This window comes from Mustela nigripes, chromosome 13 (assembly GCF_022355385.1).
Source record: "Mustela nigripes isolate SB6536 chromosome 13, MUSNIG.SB6536, whole genome shotgun sequence".
In the NCBI taxonomy this organism is placed as follows: Eukaryota; Metazoa; Chordata; class Mammalia; order Carnivora; family Mustelidae; genus Mustela; species Mustela nigripes.
In genome coordinates, this window is record NC_081569.1 from 99,598,271 (window position 1) to 99,612,754 (window position 14,484).

At 36.4% G+C, this 14,484-nt stretch overlaps 1 protein-coding gene and 1 pseudogene across 2 annotated transcripts in view; one reads left to right on the forward strand and one right to left on the reverse strand.

The window, feature by feature from the left end:
• The window catches only part of STYX (serine/threonine/tyrosine interacting protein), a 41,465-nt gene that overhangs the window by 22,083 nt on the left and 4,898 nt on the right, over positions 1-14,484 (forward strand). Inside the window, exons 5-10 of one of the 2 annotated variants that reach the window (XM_059373215.1) lie at positions 2,187-2,247; positions 4,287-4,323; positions 4,676-4,715; positions 4,808-4,858; positions 6,530-6,602; positions 14,214-14,307. In XM_059373215.1, coding sequence (XP_059229198.1) covers positions 2,187-2,247; positions 4,287-4,323; positions 4,676-4,715; positions 4,808-4,858; positions 6,530-6,602; positions 14,214-14,307 — 356 coding nt within the window. The remainder of the gene's footprint in view (positions 1-2,186; positions 2,248-4,286; positions 4,324-4,675; positions 4,716-4,807; positions 4,859-6,529; positions 6,603-14,213; positions 14,308-14,484) is intronic. The other variant, XM_059373216.1, reaches the window with a different exon arrangement.
• Positions 2,714-4,085, reverse strand: LOC132029193 (peptidyl-prolyl cis-trans isomerase FKBP3-like; annotated as a pseudogene).

The window sequence follows — 14,484 nt, forward strand, 5'->3', positions numbered from 1 at the left end:
ACCATGTGTACACATTTTTCAGTTAATAAAAACTTATTTTAAAAAAGGAATGTCTGTATTCTAAAATGAAATAGATTAAATGTTTTTCTTTTTTTTTCTTTTCTTTTTTATTTTTTAAGATTTTATTTATTTATTTGTCAGAGAGATAGAGAGAGTACAGGCAGGCAGAGGCAGAGGGAGAAGCAGGCTCCCCGCTAAGCAAGGAGCCCGATGTGGGACTCGATCCCAGGACGCTGGGATCATGACCTGAGCTGAAGGCAGCTGCTTAACCACTGAGCCACCCAGGCATCCCAGACTGAATGTTTTTCTAATATAGAAAAGAAATCATTGGTCTTGGAGTGCCTGGCTCAGTCAGTTAAGCATTTGTCTTGGGTTCATGTCATGATCCCAGGGTCCCATGATCAAGCCCTGCATTGGGTTCTCTGCTCAGCAGGGAGTCTGCATCTCCCTCTTCCTTTCCTCACCGCTGCTTCTCTCTCTCTCAAATAAATAAAATCTTAGAAAAAAAAATCTTGTTCTTTATAGATACTTTGGAAAATACAGAATAATGCCAAGAAGAATATAAAATCATCCTTAATACCACAACCCAGAGGAAACACTTTAGTTAACATTTTGGCATATTCCTTCTAAATCTTAACTCTATTATATGTATGCGTATTATGTCTACACACAAATAGACTTACCTATATGAAAAAAAATGCCATGATATTTTAAAATGCCATATTATACATTTCTAATTTGTCTAGAGATTTTGTTTTTAGTACCAAACTGTCCTGGGTACAGCTTCTTTATCCTAATGGAATAACCCTTTCTCCTTAGATTTGAAATATTGGCTTATAGATTGATAATTCTGCTAATAGTTTTAGTTTTGGTTTTGGTTTTAAAAATTTTATTTTTAAGTAATCTATACCCAGTGTGGGGCTCAGACTCACAATCCTGAGATCAAGAGCTGCATCTCTGTGGATTGAGCCAACCAGGTGCCCCTATGCTAATAGTTTTTGGTTTTTTTGGGGGGGGGGTTCCTTTTTGTTTTGTTTTGTTTTTAAAAGTAAACTCCACACCCAGCATGGAGCCCAACTCAGGGCTCGAACTCACCCTGAGATCAAGATCTGAGCTGAGATCAAGAGTCATGTGCTGAACCAACTGAGCCACACAGGCACCCTGACTGCTAATAGTTTTTAACATTCAAAATGACATGCAGTATAATATTTTAGATTAACTCTGAATTACCTTTGAAAGTTGTTTTAGATTAACTCTGAATTACCATTTTTCCCCTCCTAAAGCGGTGTTTTATGTAATAGTTCAGTCTACACAGTCACTTTTGGATACAGTCATTGTCTTATTCCTTTTGGTTTTTACATTGGATTATCCTTGGATACTGATTTTCAGCTTCTCTGTGATAAACTCTGAATTTATTGAAGTTGTTACCACCTAAATGATCACTTTACTATTTAAGTGATCACTAAAGAACTGTATTTTTAAGGCAATATTGACTTTAAAAATTTTGTGACTTAATTACTATAGTTGTATTAATAGGTGGTCTAGGATAGGTTAGAAAGGGAAGGTTTTCACAAAATAAAATAAGCCTAGCATATTAATAATGTTAAACTAACATTATTAATGTGTTTTCCAGAGTGTAAAATTATATAGGACAGGTGGTCTCTTGGTTGATTTTACTCTGCTAAAGGTTAGTTCAGGCAATGAATGTTTGACTCATTGCTCCATTAAACTTCTATTTTGATTACCTTCTTCTCTTTCAGACTTTGGGCTTCCTCTGAAATGACCTCTGTAGCATTGTGAGGAGGGGTCAGAGGGCCACTCAAAGAAGAATCTTCTAGTCCATGGGGAAGTTAGTAGAAATAGAATAATAATAAAGAATACAGACGCTTTTTCTCCATATTCTAGGTCTATTTTGATTTAGAGGAAAGTTTCCTTCGTTCATGTGAATTTTTTTTTCAGTTTTAATGAGATAGATTTTTTTAATACAAAAATATCAGAAATATTAATTTATTATTTAAGGCTTTAAATGCTGTGTATTTAAACAATATAAAATCTGTGACCCAGTTCTTGGGAATATGATACCTTGAAAGTTGTTTTCCATTATTTTCATACTTGTTGAGAAATTTTGAAGTTTTTTATACAGTTTTATCCGAAGGTATGCTTATCACAAAATATTCTATTTTCAGGTATTTAGTCTTGGATATTGCAGATAATCCAGTTGAAAATATAATACGTTATTTTCCCATGGTAAGTAGTATCAAATGCTTTAATATCACTTAAATTTTATGATTTGACTTAATTATGGTTCTAAAACTTAATAATGAAACTAATTCCTTCTTATGCTGCTTTTACTTTGTTATGACTAAAAATTATGGGATTATATTTTAAAGAATATTTATTATTATTATTATTATTTTTAATGCAAGACACTGAATGTTTTTACTGAGCCTTTTAGTTTATAACATGAGGTAAAAGGAAAGCCATTTCTCCTTAACCACTATTTTACATAGCTGTAGTAAAATATTTTAAACTTTAGGGAATTATAATGGATTATCTACATTAAAAGTTGGGAATTGGGTAAACAATATCTGAGTTCTTGGATTTTCCATTTGACTCTTCCCTTATAATCATGACCAGCTCTAATTAGTTACCTAAGTTTTTTCAAGGCTTTGTTTTATTGTTGCTGATGTCTTCATATCTGAAGCATTGCTATTTCAGTCAATATCTACTAATTCTGCTTCAAAAATGAGTTTTGCATTTGGTGGAATTTTGGCATCAGGCTGTCCTTTTTTCCATAAGCCCATTCTGGCTCAAACTCTAGTCAAGCCTTTTCTCCTTGACTCATAAATAAGAGTACTTCATCCCATCCTCTGATAACTTTGCCTGTTCTAACCTTAACACTTTTAAAGGCTTTGCATTTTTCTTCTTCTTTGAACTTGTTTGAAAATTAGTATCAAAAACAGTCCCATCCTGTAGTATTCCCATATACCAGCAGTGAACAACATCTCCCTTTTTGGGAAAAGGTTTTATCTCCTTTTTTAAGGAGTTATATCTCCTTTTTAAACTCATTTTAAAGTGAGCTTTATCTCCTTTTTTAAGAACAGATTTTACATATTTTGGTGGACCCTCATCCAGTCTCTCTTCAGACTTGGTTTCTTTGGGTTTATCTTCATTAAGCTTCACATTTTTTACCTGCTCAGACACTTTACTTATACTTTTGGTACCCTTGAAACGCTTACTTTCAAAAAGTGGTATAGGCTGTGACCAGATGGTCCTTGTTAGCTGTCTTGGCCACATTTTTAATGTTTCCTAATAACTTAGGTTCTGTAAGAAACCTTATCTCTAATGGCCTACTCTCCACTGCAGGGGTCTCACCCAGGTCCCCAGTGCTCGGGCACCCGTCCCAACCCCCAGTATCTCATGGTTTTCTTTTTCATGGCTTCCACCCTCACTCAAGGATCCCAATGAGGTTTTATTTTATTTTTTTATTTTATTATTATTTTTTAAAGATTTTATTTATTTATTTGACAGAGATCACAAGTAGGCAGAGAGGCAGGCAGAGAGAGAGAGAGGAGGAAGCAGGCTCCCTGCTGAGTAGAGAGCCTGATGCGGGACTCGATTCTAGGACCCTGAGATCATGACCTGAGCTGAAGGCAGCGGCTTAACCCATTGAGCCACCCAGGCGCCCATCCCAATGAGGTTTTAATTAGGCAGTTGTTTCCTGCCTGCCCCAGGGAATAAAGCTGATCCCCCTGCCCAAATGGGGCAGCCCGGAAGGGTGGGAGCATAAATATATTTATTATTTTTAACCTTTTTATACTCTCCAAATATTTGAGAAATCACACTTTGAATTTATTAAATTTTAGCTCCTGTATAATTTTTAAAATTTGTAATATGTGCATTTGTAGCATTTTGGAAATTCTTGGATGAAAGCAATTTTCATTAATATAAACCAAGAGGGGCACCTGGGTAGTTCAGTGAGTTAAGCCACTGCCTTTGCTCAGGTTATGATCTCAGGGTCCTGGGATCAAGACCCGCATCAGGCTCTCTGCTCAGCAGGGAGTCTGCTTTCCACCCGCCCTCATCCTGCCTACCTCTCTGCCTGCTTGTGAGCTCTGTCTGCCAAATAAATAAATAAAATCTTAAAATATATATATATAAATATACACACATACACACCAAGAAATGTTTTCAGTATATTTTGTTTTACCATATGTATACTGTGTATCTGATTTATGCTTGTATTAGTCCACATGTTTTATTAAAACACCGTCTTTTGCCTTCAGAGTAAAGAATTTATTGATGGAAGCTTACAGACTGGAGGTAAATATTTTCTTACTCAGTATTTATTTTTAGGGGATTATGTGTTAATGTTTTAGATAATATTTGTCCTAAATGCAGGATGTGAAAGTTGCAATTGCATATAATAGACTATTCCCAAATTTATATTTTCCCAACTAATTGTTTCATTTGGATAGGCTTTCTTAAATATCCCTATATAACTTATTTTCAAGTCAGCTTTAAAGTCTAATAAATATCCAGGTGTGGTATGTATAAAATATAAAATGTTTAAGAAAAGATTTATCTTACTGTGGTATAGTACATGGTTTCAATATATTTTAGTTGCTGAATTAGATTTTTTTTTTTGTCAGAATAACTATTTCTTGTCTTTCAGGAAAAGTTCTTGTCCATGGAAATGCAGGGATCTCCAGGAGGTATGAAGTTAGAGATTATCTTTCTTTCTTTAGCATTTAATTAATGAGCTGTGTTTTCTATTTTTTTTCTAAAATTTTTTCCCCCTCTTCAGTGCTGCCTTTGTTATTGCATACATTATGGAAACATTTGGAATGAAGTACAGGTAAGAAAGTACTCTGAAACCTAGCCACAGTTTAAATTCTCAGTAAAATGAAGCTTAATGGAAACAGTTTGGGAGTTTGAAGTTGATACCCTGATTTTGTCATCTATTCATCTTGATGAGGCAGGCTCTTGTATTCCATGATTAGTCTCTTAACCTTTATAGCTCATCTACCTTGAATAGATCTACTTAGGCTAATATTTTGTGGTTTTACAGAGGTAGTGCTAAATGTTATTAAAATGCCAAGGGAGTTATAGTTGGGAATAATTATGGAAAACTAATTATTTACTGCAAGAGAATTGTTTAACCCAAGTTTAAAACCTCTTAAGACACAGATGTTATTGCTTCCCTTGCTTAAAACGCTAATTTATTATATTTTCCTTTAACAGTAGTTGGATCAAAAATTATCTAGAACTTGTTTCAACTTCTATTCACAATTCATTGTGGTCTTTCTTAACCAGAATCAACTTTTCCAAGCGTACTGCCTAGATAAAAAAGAGCCTCAAAACAAATACCTGGCCAATGTACAGAGTTTCCTTTTTTAGTGTATCTTGTACAAGTTAGAAGTCTTGTAATCATTGACAGCTCCTTGTCTTTCACGCTCTTCTCCCAAACTTACCCGTTAACAAATCCTGTCTCCTTTATGTCTTCAAATATACCTCGAATCTCTCTCTTTTTCATCATCATTTAATCCCACCTCCAGTTGTGTCTTTCTTGGATTCTAACAGTGGTTAGTGGTTTCAGGTACTCTTTCTTTTTCCAGTCTTTTTTTCCCCACACTACTTTTAGAATGATCTTTTCAAAAGGTAAATCTGATTAAATAATTACTTCACCCCAAAAAGCTCTTAAAGGTTCCTGATCCTTAATAATTCTTATCATAGCCATGAAACTTTGCATGGTATGCCTGTGTCAACCTGTGCATCATTATACCATGTTCCCTGTTAACTCTCTTCATTTGAACTGCGTTCAGCATTGGATCCACATTCTTGACACAGGCTAGAGCTTCAAATGCTTGTTTAGTTTGTTTGGTATCCTTTAAGTTGAAATTTTGATGGAAATTTTGCTTTAAAATATCAGTTATTAATATTATTTGAATACAGATGCTTTGTTTATTTAATGCTTGGTAGACTGTTTTATGTAGTTTCTTTATTATTTGGTGTCTTGACAGTAATACTAGTGAAAATAGCTTCCATATATTGCGTCTTTGCTATGTACTAGGTGCTATTCCAGGCTCTTTATCTCATTTAAGCCTCACAACAACACAAGAAAGTAGATACACTTCTTGTTTAAACAATGATAAAATTTTGAGCCCATACTATGTCATAGATGCTATACAAGGTACTTTATACTTAAAATCACCCATCTTCATAATAACCCTCCAAAATAGGAATTATTATAAACCCCAATTTATGGACAAGAAAAATAAAGCTTAGAAAGTTGAGCAGATTCCCTTAGAACACAAGCTGGTAAATAGAGGGATGGTGATCTTTCATCTGCCCATCCTGTTGATTTTTCCACTATAGCTTGCTACCTCTCTGTAGCACAAGTTTTATGATTATGATTTCCTATTTAGGTAAATTTTTGGATAAGTTTCTATTTTAGGTAAATACTAAAAAAATTGAGATTAATTCATGAAGTAATACCGTCACCTTACTTTTCTTTTTTTGTTTTCAGAGATGCATTTGCTTATGTTCAAGAAAGAAGATTTTGCATTAATCCTAATGCTGGATTTGTCCATCAACTTCAGGTAACTTCTTCGTTCCTCCTCTTTAAAGTAGTAAGAAAGGAGGATAATTAAAATCTTTTGTCTACATAATTTAATTAGAATTAATTTAAAATTAATAGAATTTAATTAAAATTAAATTAATTAATAGAATTTAATTTTTTAATTTTATTTTTTAAAAAGATTTTATTTATTTGAGAGAGAGATAGTAAGAGAAAGCATGAGTAGGGGGTGGGGAGAGGGAGAGAAGTAGGCTCCCTGCTTAGCCCGTCCTGGTCACAGATTTGATCCCAGAATCCTGAGATCATGACCTGAGCTGAGGGTAGATGCTTAACTGAGAAAGCCACCCAGGCACCCATAGAATTTACCTTAAATACTTAAAAATTTCCATAATTTAATTTATTTTTTTCATTATTATTTTTTTTTTAAGTTTGTTTATTTTAAGTAATCTCTATACCCGACATGGGGCTCAAATTCATAATCCTGAGACTAAAAGTCTTGCACAATTCTCCCACTGAGCCAGCTAAAGCACCTCCTAATTGGATTTTTTTATTCAAGTTTATATTTCTAGTTAAAGGTATTTTCTTTTTTGTTTTTTAAGTATTTTCTTAAAAGCTGCCATTACTGTGAAAGAGGGGTTAAAGGCACATTGTTAAATGTAAGATAAAATAATTTGATATTAGAGGAGTCCAGGATGGCGGAGGAGTTAGGAGACCCTAGTTTGATCTAGCTAAATAGCTATCAAATCATTCTGAACACCTGCGAACTCAACAGGAGATCTAAGAAAAGCTACAACTCTATAAATAGAAAAGCTACCACTTTCTGCAAGGTAGGAGGTGTGGAGAAGTGAATCTGAGAGGATATATGGGAAAATAAACCTCGAGGTGGGCAGAATCAGGAAGAGTGAGCCACAAACCATGGCTCAGTTAGGTGACTGCTTTTTAAGCAGGGGCCCAGCAAGCTGCAGATCCGGCAAGACACCCCTTCCTCTCCTGGGAGCAGTGGCACAATAGCCCACCACAGAATTCTGCAGGGTTGGGATGCTGGAAACAGGTCATGGTCTGAGATAGAAACACTTAGTCACATGGTGGGTGAACACAGAATACAGATGGAGACCAGGGAGACAGGAATGACTTATGCTTTTCTCTGAGGGCTCATTGAGTGGGGCCCCGAGCTTTTGGCTCTGGGGCCAGAGGTTGGAAGGAACCCAAAAAACTCCACCCCAAAGTTGCTAGAACTCATATAGGAATTCACCAACTTTGCAGGATATAAAATCAGTGCACTGAAATCAGCTGCATTTCTGTACACTAACAATGAGACAGAAAAAAGAAATTAAGGAGTCAGTCCAGTCCTGCTTGCAGTTGCACCCAAAACTATGAGATACCTAGAAATAAATCTAACCTAAGAGGCAAAGAATCTATACTCAAATCTGTAGAATACTCATGAAAAAAATTGAGAAAGACACAAAGAAATGGAAAAACGTTCCATGCTCATGGACTGGAAGAACAAATACTGTTAAAATGTCTATGCTACTTAGAGCAATCTGCACATTCAGTGCAATCCCTATCAAAATACCATCAACTTTTTTCACAGATATAGAACATATAGTCCTGAAATTTCTTTGGAACCAGAAAAGACCCCAATAGCCAAAAGAATGTTAAAAAAGAAAACCAAACATTGTGACATCACAATTCCATCCACAATTCAAGCTCTGTTACAAAGCTGTAGTCATCAAGACAGTATGGTACTGGAACATAAACAAACACTTAGATCAGTGGAACAGTATAGAGAATCCAGAAATTGCCCCTCAGCTCTATGGTCAACTAATCTTCAACAAAGCAGGAAAGAATATCCAATGGAAAAAAAGTCTGTTCAACAAAATGGTGTTGGGAAAATTGGACAGCCATATGCTGAAGAATGAAACTGGACCATTTCTTACATCACACACAAAAATAGACTCAAAATGGATGAAAGACCTCAATGTGAGACAGGAATTCATCAGAGTCCTAGAGGAGAAAACAGAGAGCAACCTCTGACCTTGGCCACAGCAACTTATTACTAGACACTCTCCAAAGGCAAGGGAAACAAAAGCAAAAATGAACTATTGGGACTTCAAGATGAAAAGCTTTTGCACGGCAAAGGAAACAATTGACAAAACCAAAGAGAGCTGACAGAATGGGAGACAATATTTGCAAATAACAAATCAGATAAAGGGCTAGTATCCAAAATCTGTAAAGAACTTATCAAACTTGGGCACCTGGGTGGCTCAGCTGTTAAGCTCGGCCGTTAAGCATCTGCCTTCAGCTAGGGTTGTGATCCCCAGGGTCCTGGGATTGAGGCCCACATCAGGCTCCCTTCTCAGTGGGAAGCCTGCTTCCCCCTCTCCCCCTCCCCCATGCTTGTGTTCCTTCTCTCTCTGTGTCTCTCTTTGTCAAATAAATAAATAATAATTTTTTTTAAAAAGAACTCAGACTCAAATAATAACCCAAAGAACAAATAATCCAATTAAGAAATGGGCAGAAGACATGAGCAGACATTTCTCCAAAGAAGACATCCAAATGGCCAACAGACATATGAAAAAATGCTGAATATCACTCAGCATCAGGGAAATACAAATCAAAACCACAATGAGATATTACCACACACCAGTCAGAATGGCTAAAATCAACAAGTCAGGAAATGACAGATGTTGGTGAGGATGCGGATAAAGGGGAACCCTCCTAAACTGTTGGTGGGAATGTAAGCTGGTGCAGCCTCTCTGGAAAACAGTATGGAGGTTCTTCAAAAGTTGAAAATAGAGCTACCCTATGATCCAGCAATTGCACTACTGGGTATTTACCCTAAAGATACAAATAGGGATCCAAACGGGCACCTGAACCCCAGTGTTTATAGCAGCAGTGTCCACAGTAGTCAGACTATGGAAAGAGTCCAGATGCACATCAACAGATGAATGGATAAAGAAGATGTGTATACATGTACACACACACATATAAAAGTGGAATATTATGCAGCCATCAAAATTGAAGTCTTGCCATTTACAACATGGTTGGAACTAGATGGTATGCTAAGTGAAGTAAGTCAGAGAAAGACAGTTATCTTGATCTCATGGATATGTGGAATTTAAGAAACAAAACAGAGGATCATAGGGGAAGAAGGGGAAAAATAAAACAAGATGAAATCAGAGGGAGATAAACCATAAGAGACTCTTAATCATAGGAAACAAATTGAGGTTTGTGGGGGATGGGGTGGAGGCAATGGGGTAAATGGGTGGTGCACATTAAGGAGGGCATGTGATGTAATGAGCACTGGGTATTTTATATAAGATTGATGAATCACTAACCTCTACCTCTTAAACCAGTAATACATTATATGTTAATTAAAAAATGAAAAAATAAATGATAGAAATTTCTTCAGTTTTTTTTTTATTACACACATATAATTATATGCTATTTTATGTGTTTTATATTTACTGTGTTTCAGATTTTAAGATTTTTATTTATCTGAGAGAGAGCAAGAGTGAGAGAGAGCACAAGCAGTGGGGAGGGGTAGTGGGAGAGGCAGACTCCCTGCTGAGCAGGGAGCCTAATTCAGGGCTCAATCCCAGGACTCCAAGATTATGACCTGAACCGAAAGCAGATGCTTAACCAACAGAACCATCTAGGCACCCTATCTACCCATCCATGTTTCAACTTTTGTGGTGCAGAAGATATACTCAAAAGACAGTAAGATAAACCTGTGTGAAATATCTGATTAAACTAGTTTATTTTTTTCCAAGAAGGAAAGTTAAAAATTGAAGAATGTCCTTTATGTCTCACATTGAGACGTCAAGAACGTTATGAAATGGATTGTCTCAGGGGCCTCTGGGTGGTTCAGTTGGTTAAATGTCTGCCTTCTGGCTCAGATGTAAAAACATTGTCTTTTTACATTTATTTTTGTATTTGAAAAAGTAATTAAAAAATGCATGTTAAAAATCCAGCAATGTATATTCAAGTCTAACTGCATAATCTTTTCATATGCATATGTACAAATATGTATACATCACAACTTCATATGATTCCATATACATAAACCTTTTAGGTTATTTCTAGCCCTTCATGATTATAAATAATATTGGGAGACGTATACTGCTCCCAAGGATGGATTTAAGCCTTTCTGGAAGATATGGGAGAAACTGAATGAAAAGGTTTGAAGGAAGTAAAATTGAGTTCAGTTTTGGTCATCTTAAGGTTGAGAGGGCGTTGGACAGTAGGCAGGTATGTAAGTCCAGAGTTCATGGAAAAGAACCATGTATCTAAGGAGTATCAGCATAAAGATGCTGTCAAAAGCCCTGAGACTAGGTAAGATCACTAGGGGAGTGCAGGTAGAGATTTTCAAAACAGATCCTAATGCACTCCAACATGTAGAGGGTGGGGAAATGAGAAATTAGTAGAAGAGATTGAAAAGAATGGCCAGTGAGATAGGAAAAAAATAATCAGGGTGGCTTGTTTGGGAAGTCAAGTGAAGAAAGTGTTTGAAGAAGGAGGGAATGGGGACACCTGGGTGGCTCATTTGGTTAAACACCTGGCTTTTGATTTTGGCTCAGGTCATGATCTCATGGGTCATAAGGTTGAGCCCTATGTCAGGCTCTGCATTCAGTGGGGAGCCTGCTTGAGTTTCTCTTCCCCTACTTCCTCCCCCCACTCTCTCTTTCAAAATAAATACATAAATCTTAAAAAGAATGGGGGGTGATTCACTATATCAAAAGCTGATAATAGGTTAAAGAAGATAAGGGCTGAGAATTGACATCAGGTTAGGAACATGAGGTCATTGGTGTCCTTGACAAACATTTTATGGAAGGGGGAGGATAAACATAATTGCTCAGAGTTCAAGAGAAAATGGGAAGAGAGCAATGTAAACAGCAAGAATAGATAATTCTAGGAATTACACTTCAAAGGGAGAAACAAGTGACCATAGGTGGAGAGGACACTAGGGTTATTAAGGAGGATTTTTGTTTGTTTTCTAAAATGATAGGAAGTATAGCATACTTGCAGTTTGGACCTTTTCAAGGAGAAAAGGGAAAATTTATATTATTCCAGGATTGGATAGTTGGTCTGTTCTCTGTTGATTCTGTTATATTCATTCATTATTTCTGTGCTTTTATTTTTTTTTCTCTCCCATTGAGCTGATAGTTGGTATGTCATCTCATTCATTGTTAAATTTCTTCCATGAGTCCTTTTTATTTCTTTCAACTCATTTCAGATATGCCATGCTCATTGGGCACCTGGTGGTTCAGTCAGTTAAATAATCTGCCTTTGGCTCAGGTCATGATCCCAGGGCCCTGGGATTGATTCCTACATGGGGCTCCCAGCTCAGCGGGAGTCAGCTTCTCCCCCTCCCCCTCCCCCCTGCTCCTGCATGCTCACTCTCTCTCTCTCTTACTCTCAATAAATAAAATCTTAAAAAAAAAAAGAAAGAAAGAAATGCCCTGTTCATTGATTTCATGGAGAATCATTTTCATCTGCTTCTTGGTACAGTTTTGACACTGTTCTTAATGTGACTTTTGGTTGTAAAGTTGCTTTTTTCCCCTTGTGATATCTTTATGCTAAAACCTACAATGATTCCTTTTTGATTATTGGTCATCTTTGAACTGGAAGTATTCTTTTTAGAACAGCTATTTGCCCAAAAATAGAATGGTGGGAGACAACCTGGATAGTGGTTGGGGAAGGCAGATAGCTTTAATTTCCCACTTGTTTTGGAAGTCTTTCTCACCAGCACTTTTCTCTGGTGGTTTAACTCAATGAGTAAGAAGCAGAGTCTCTTAGGTCTCACATTTTTCTTGTTGGTATTGGTAAACAGCATGCACATTAAAACTGCCCAGGGGACAGACAGGACACCTGGATGGCTCAGTTGGTTAAGCGACTGTCTTCAGCTCAGGTCATGATTCTGGAATTCGGGCTCGAGTCAAGCCCGCTTCTCCCTCTGACCCTCCCACTTCTCTTGCTCATTCTCTCTCTCACACACTCTCTCTCAAATAAATAAAGTCTTTAAAAGAAAAAAAAAAACTGCCCAGGGGAACCTAACCTAAACCAATTAAATGACAATCACTAGGGGTGGGACTTGAACCAAATATGTATATTTTTAAAATATACATATAGGTGAGTGAGGCCTGGGTGGCTCAGTCATTAAGCTTCCTGCCTTCAGCTTGGGCTCGGCGGGGAGCCTGCTTCTCTCTCAGCCTCTGCCTGCTTCTGTGCTCTCTCTCTCTGACAAATAAATAGGTGAAATCTTTAAAAAGAAAAAAAAAAAATTCCTCGGGTGTTCCTCAGGTATGGCCAGGCTTGATAATTACTGGTTTAGTTTTTATTTTTAGCTAAGATCAGATACTTGACTCCATACAACCCAGTTTCTCGTCCATCTTACTATACTACACCCTGCTAGTAAAAGTGGTATGTGTGGGCCTTCACATTTCCCTTAACAGCCCTTGCTCATCCCCACATTGCCCACTTGTAGTTCCTATAATACTGTGCAAGGGCTTGTTAGTTTTATCTTAGATCCACCATCTTATTTTGGAGTGCTTTGAAGTGTACCCATTCTGCCTAATTTCTGCAGTCCGGCATCTTGTGTGCCTACCTTGGTCTGGTTCCATTTAAAGATAATTCTTTTTTATTGTGAAATATAATACACATACAGAAAATTCATGGAATGTAAATAAACATTCATGTAACCACCACCAATCAGGTCAAGAAATTGAACATATGCCAGGGTCCCAAAAGCCCTTGTGTTACCCCTTCCTAACCACCAACATTCTTTCTCCTTTTGTAAAGGTAACCATTATTCTGACCAATTTGTAATCACTAATTTTCATTCTTCTCATAGTCAAGGTAATGGATATTTCCTTCTTTCATCAGATAAGGAGGTCTCTATTTTTTCTTCTCAGAAAGGGGAGAGGGACAGAAATCCCTTTATTCTTCCATCTTTGGGAGTAGAGGACTTAATTTTAAAGAATTAGAAAACCAAATATATATTTAAATCCATTAGATGCTTTATAGTACTCTCATTTTAAAAATATTTTACAACTGTATAAAATCTTTACTGAATTTTATTTCATTTTATTTTTACAATTATTTTAAGAGATTGCCTATTTGGGTTGTTGGGGTGTGTGTGTTTTAACAGAGGAAATAGAGATCATATACCTAACACCCCAGTGGCAGAGAACAGATACTGCCTATCAGTTTAGTATATGATACCCTAGTTCAAGCTGATAACCTGACTTGATTTATAATTTCTTCAGTACATGTGAAAGTATGAGATAGGAATTTTATTTTTTTAAGAGATAGGAATTTTAAACTTCCATTTCTTCTTTATAAAAATATTTGAGAGGAATGGGAAGAGTGGCAGAGGGGGAAGGAGAGGGACAAGCAGACTGTACTGATGTGGGGCTCTATTCCACAAACCTGAGATCATGTCCTGAGGTGAAACCAAGAGTCCACTGCTTAATGGAATGAGCCACCCAAGTACCCCTAAACTTGCATTTCTCTTACAACAGTATGGCACCAGATATTTCAGTATAAACTAATACCAAAATATATACATTAATCACTCTTTTGGGTACCCAAGAATTTAAATGTACATTCAAGTTAACTAAATCTTTTTCAGGAATATGAAGCCATCTACCTAGCAAAATTAACAATACAGATGATGTCACCACTCCAGATAGAAAGGTCATTATCTGTTCATTCTGGACCCACAGGTAAGGATATTTGTCATTTTGGAGAAGGTTGGACAGAAATGATGATGATATGAAGTAGAAAGCACTTTTGCTCTTTACAAGTTATACTGAACAGTTTAAATTGTTTAGAAAACTTTGGGCAGATTATTGAATTTCACACAAGATAACTGCAAATTAATTTCATAAAGAATATGTGTA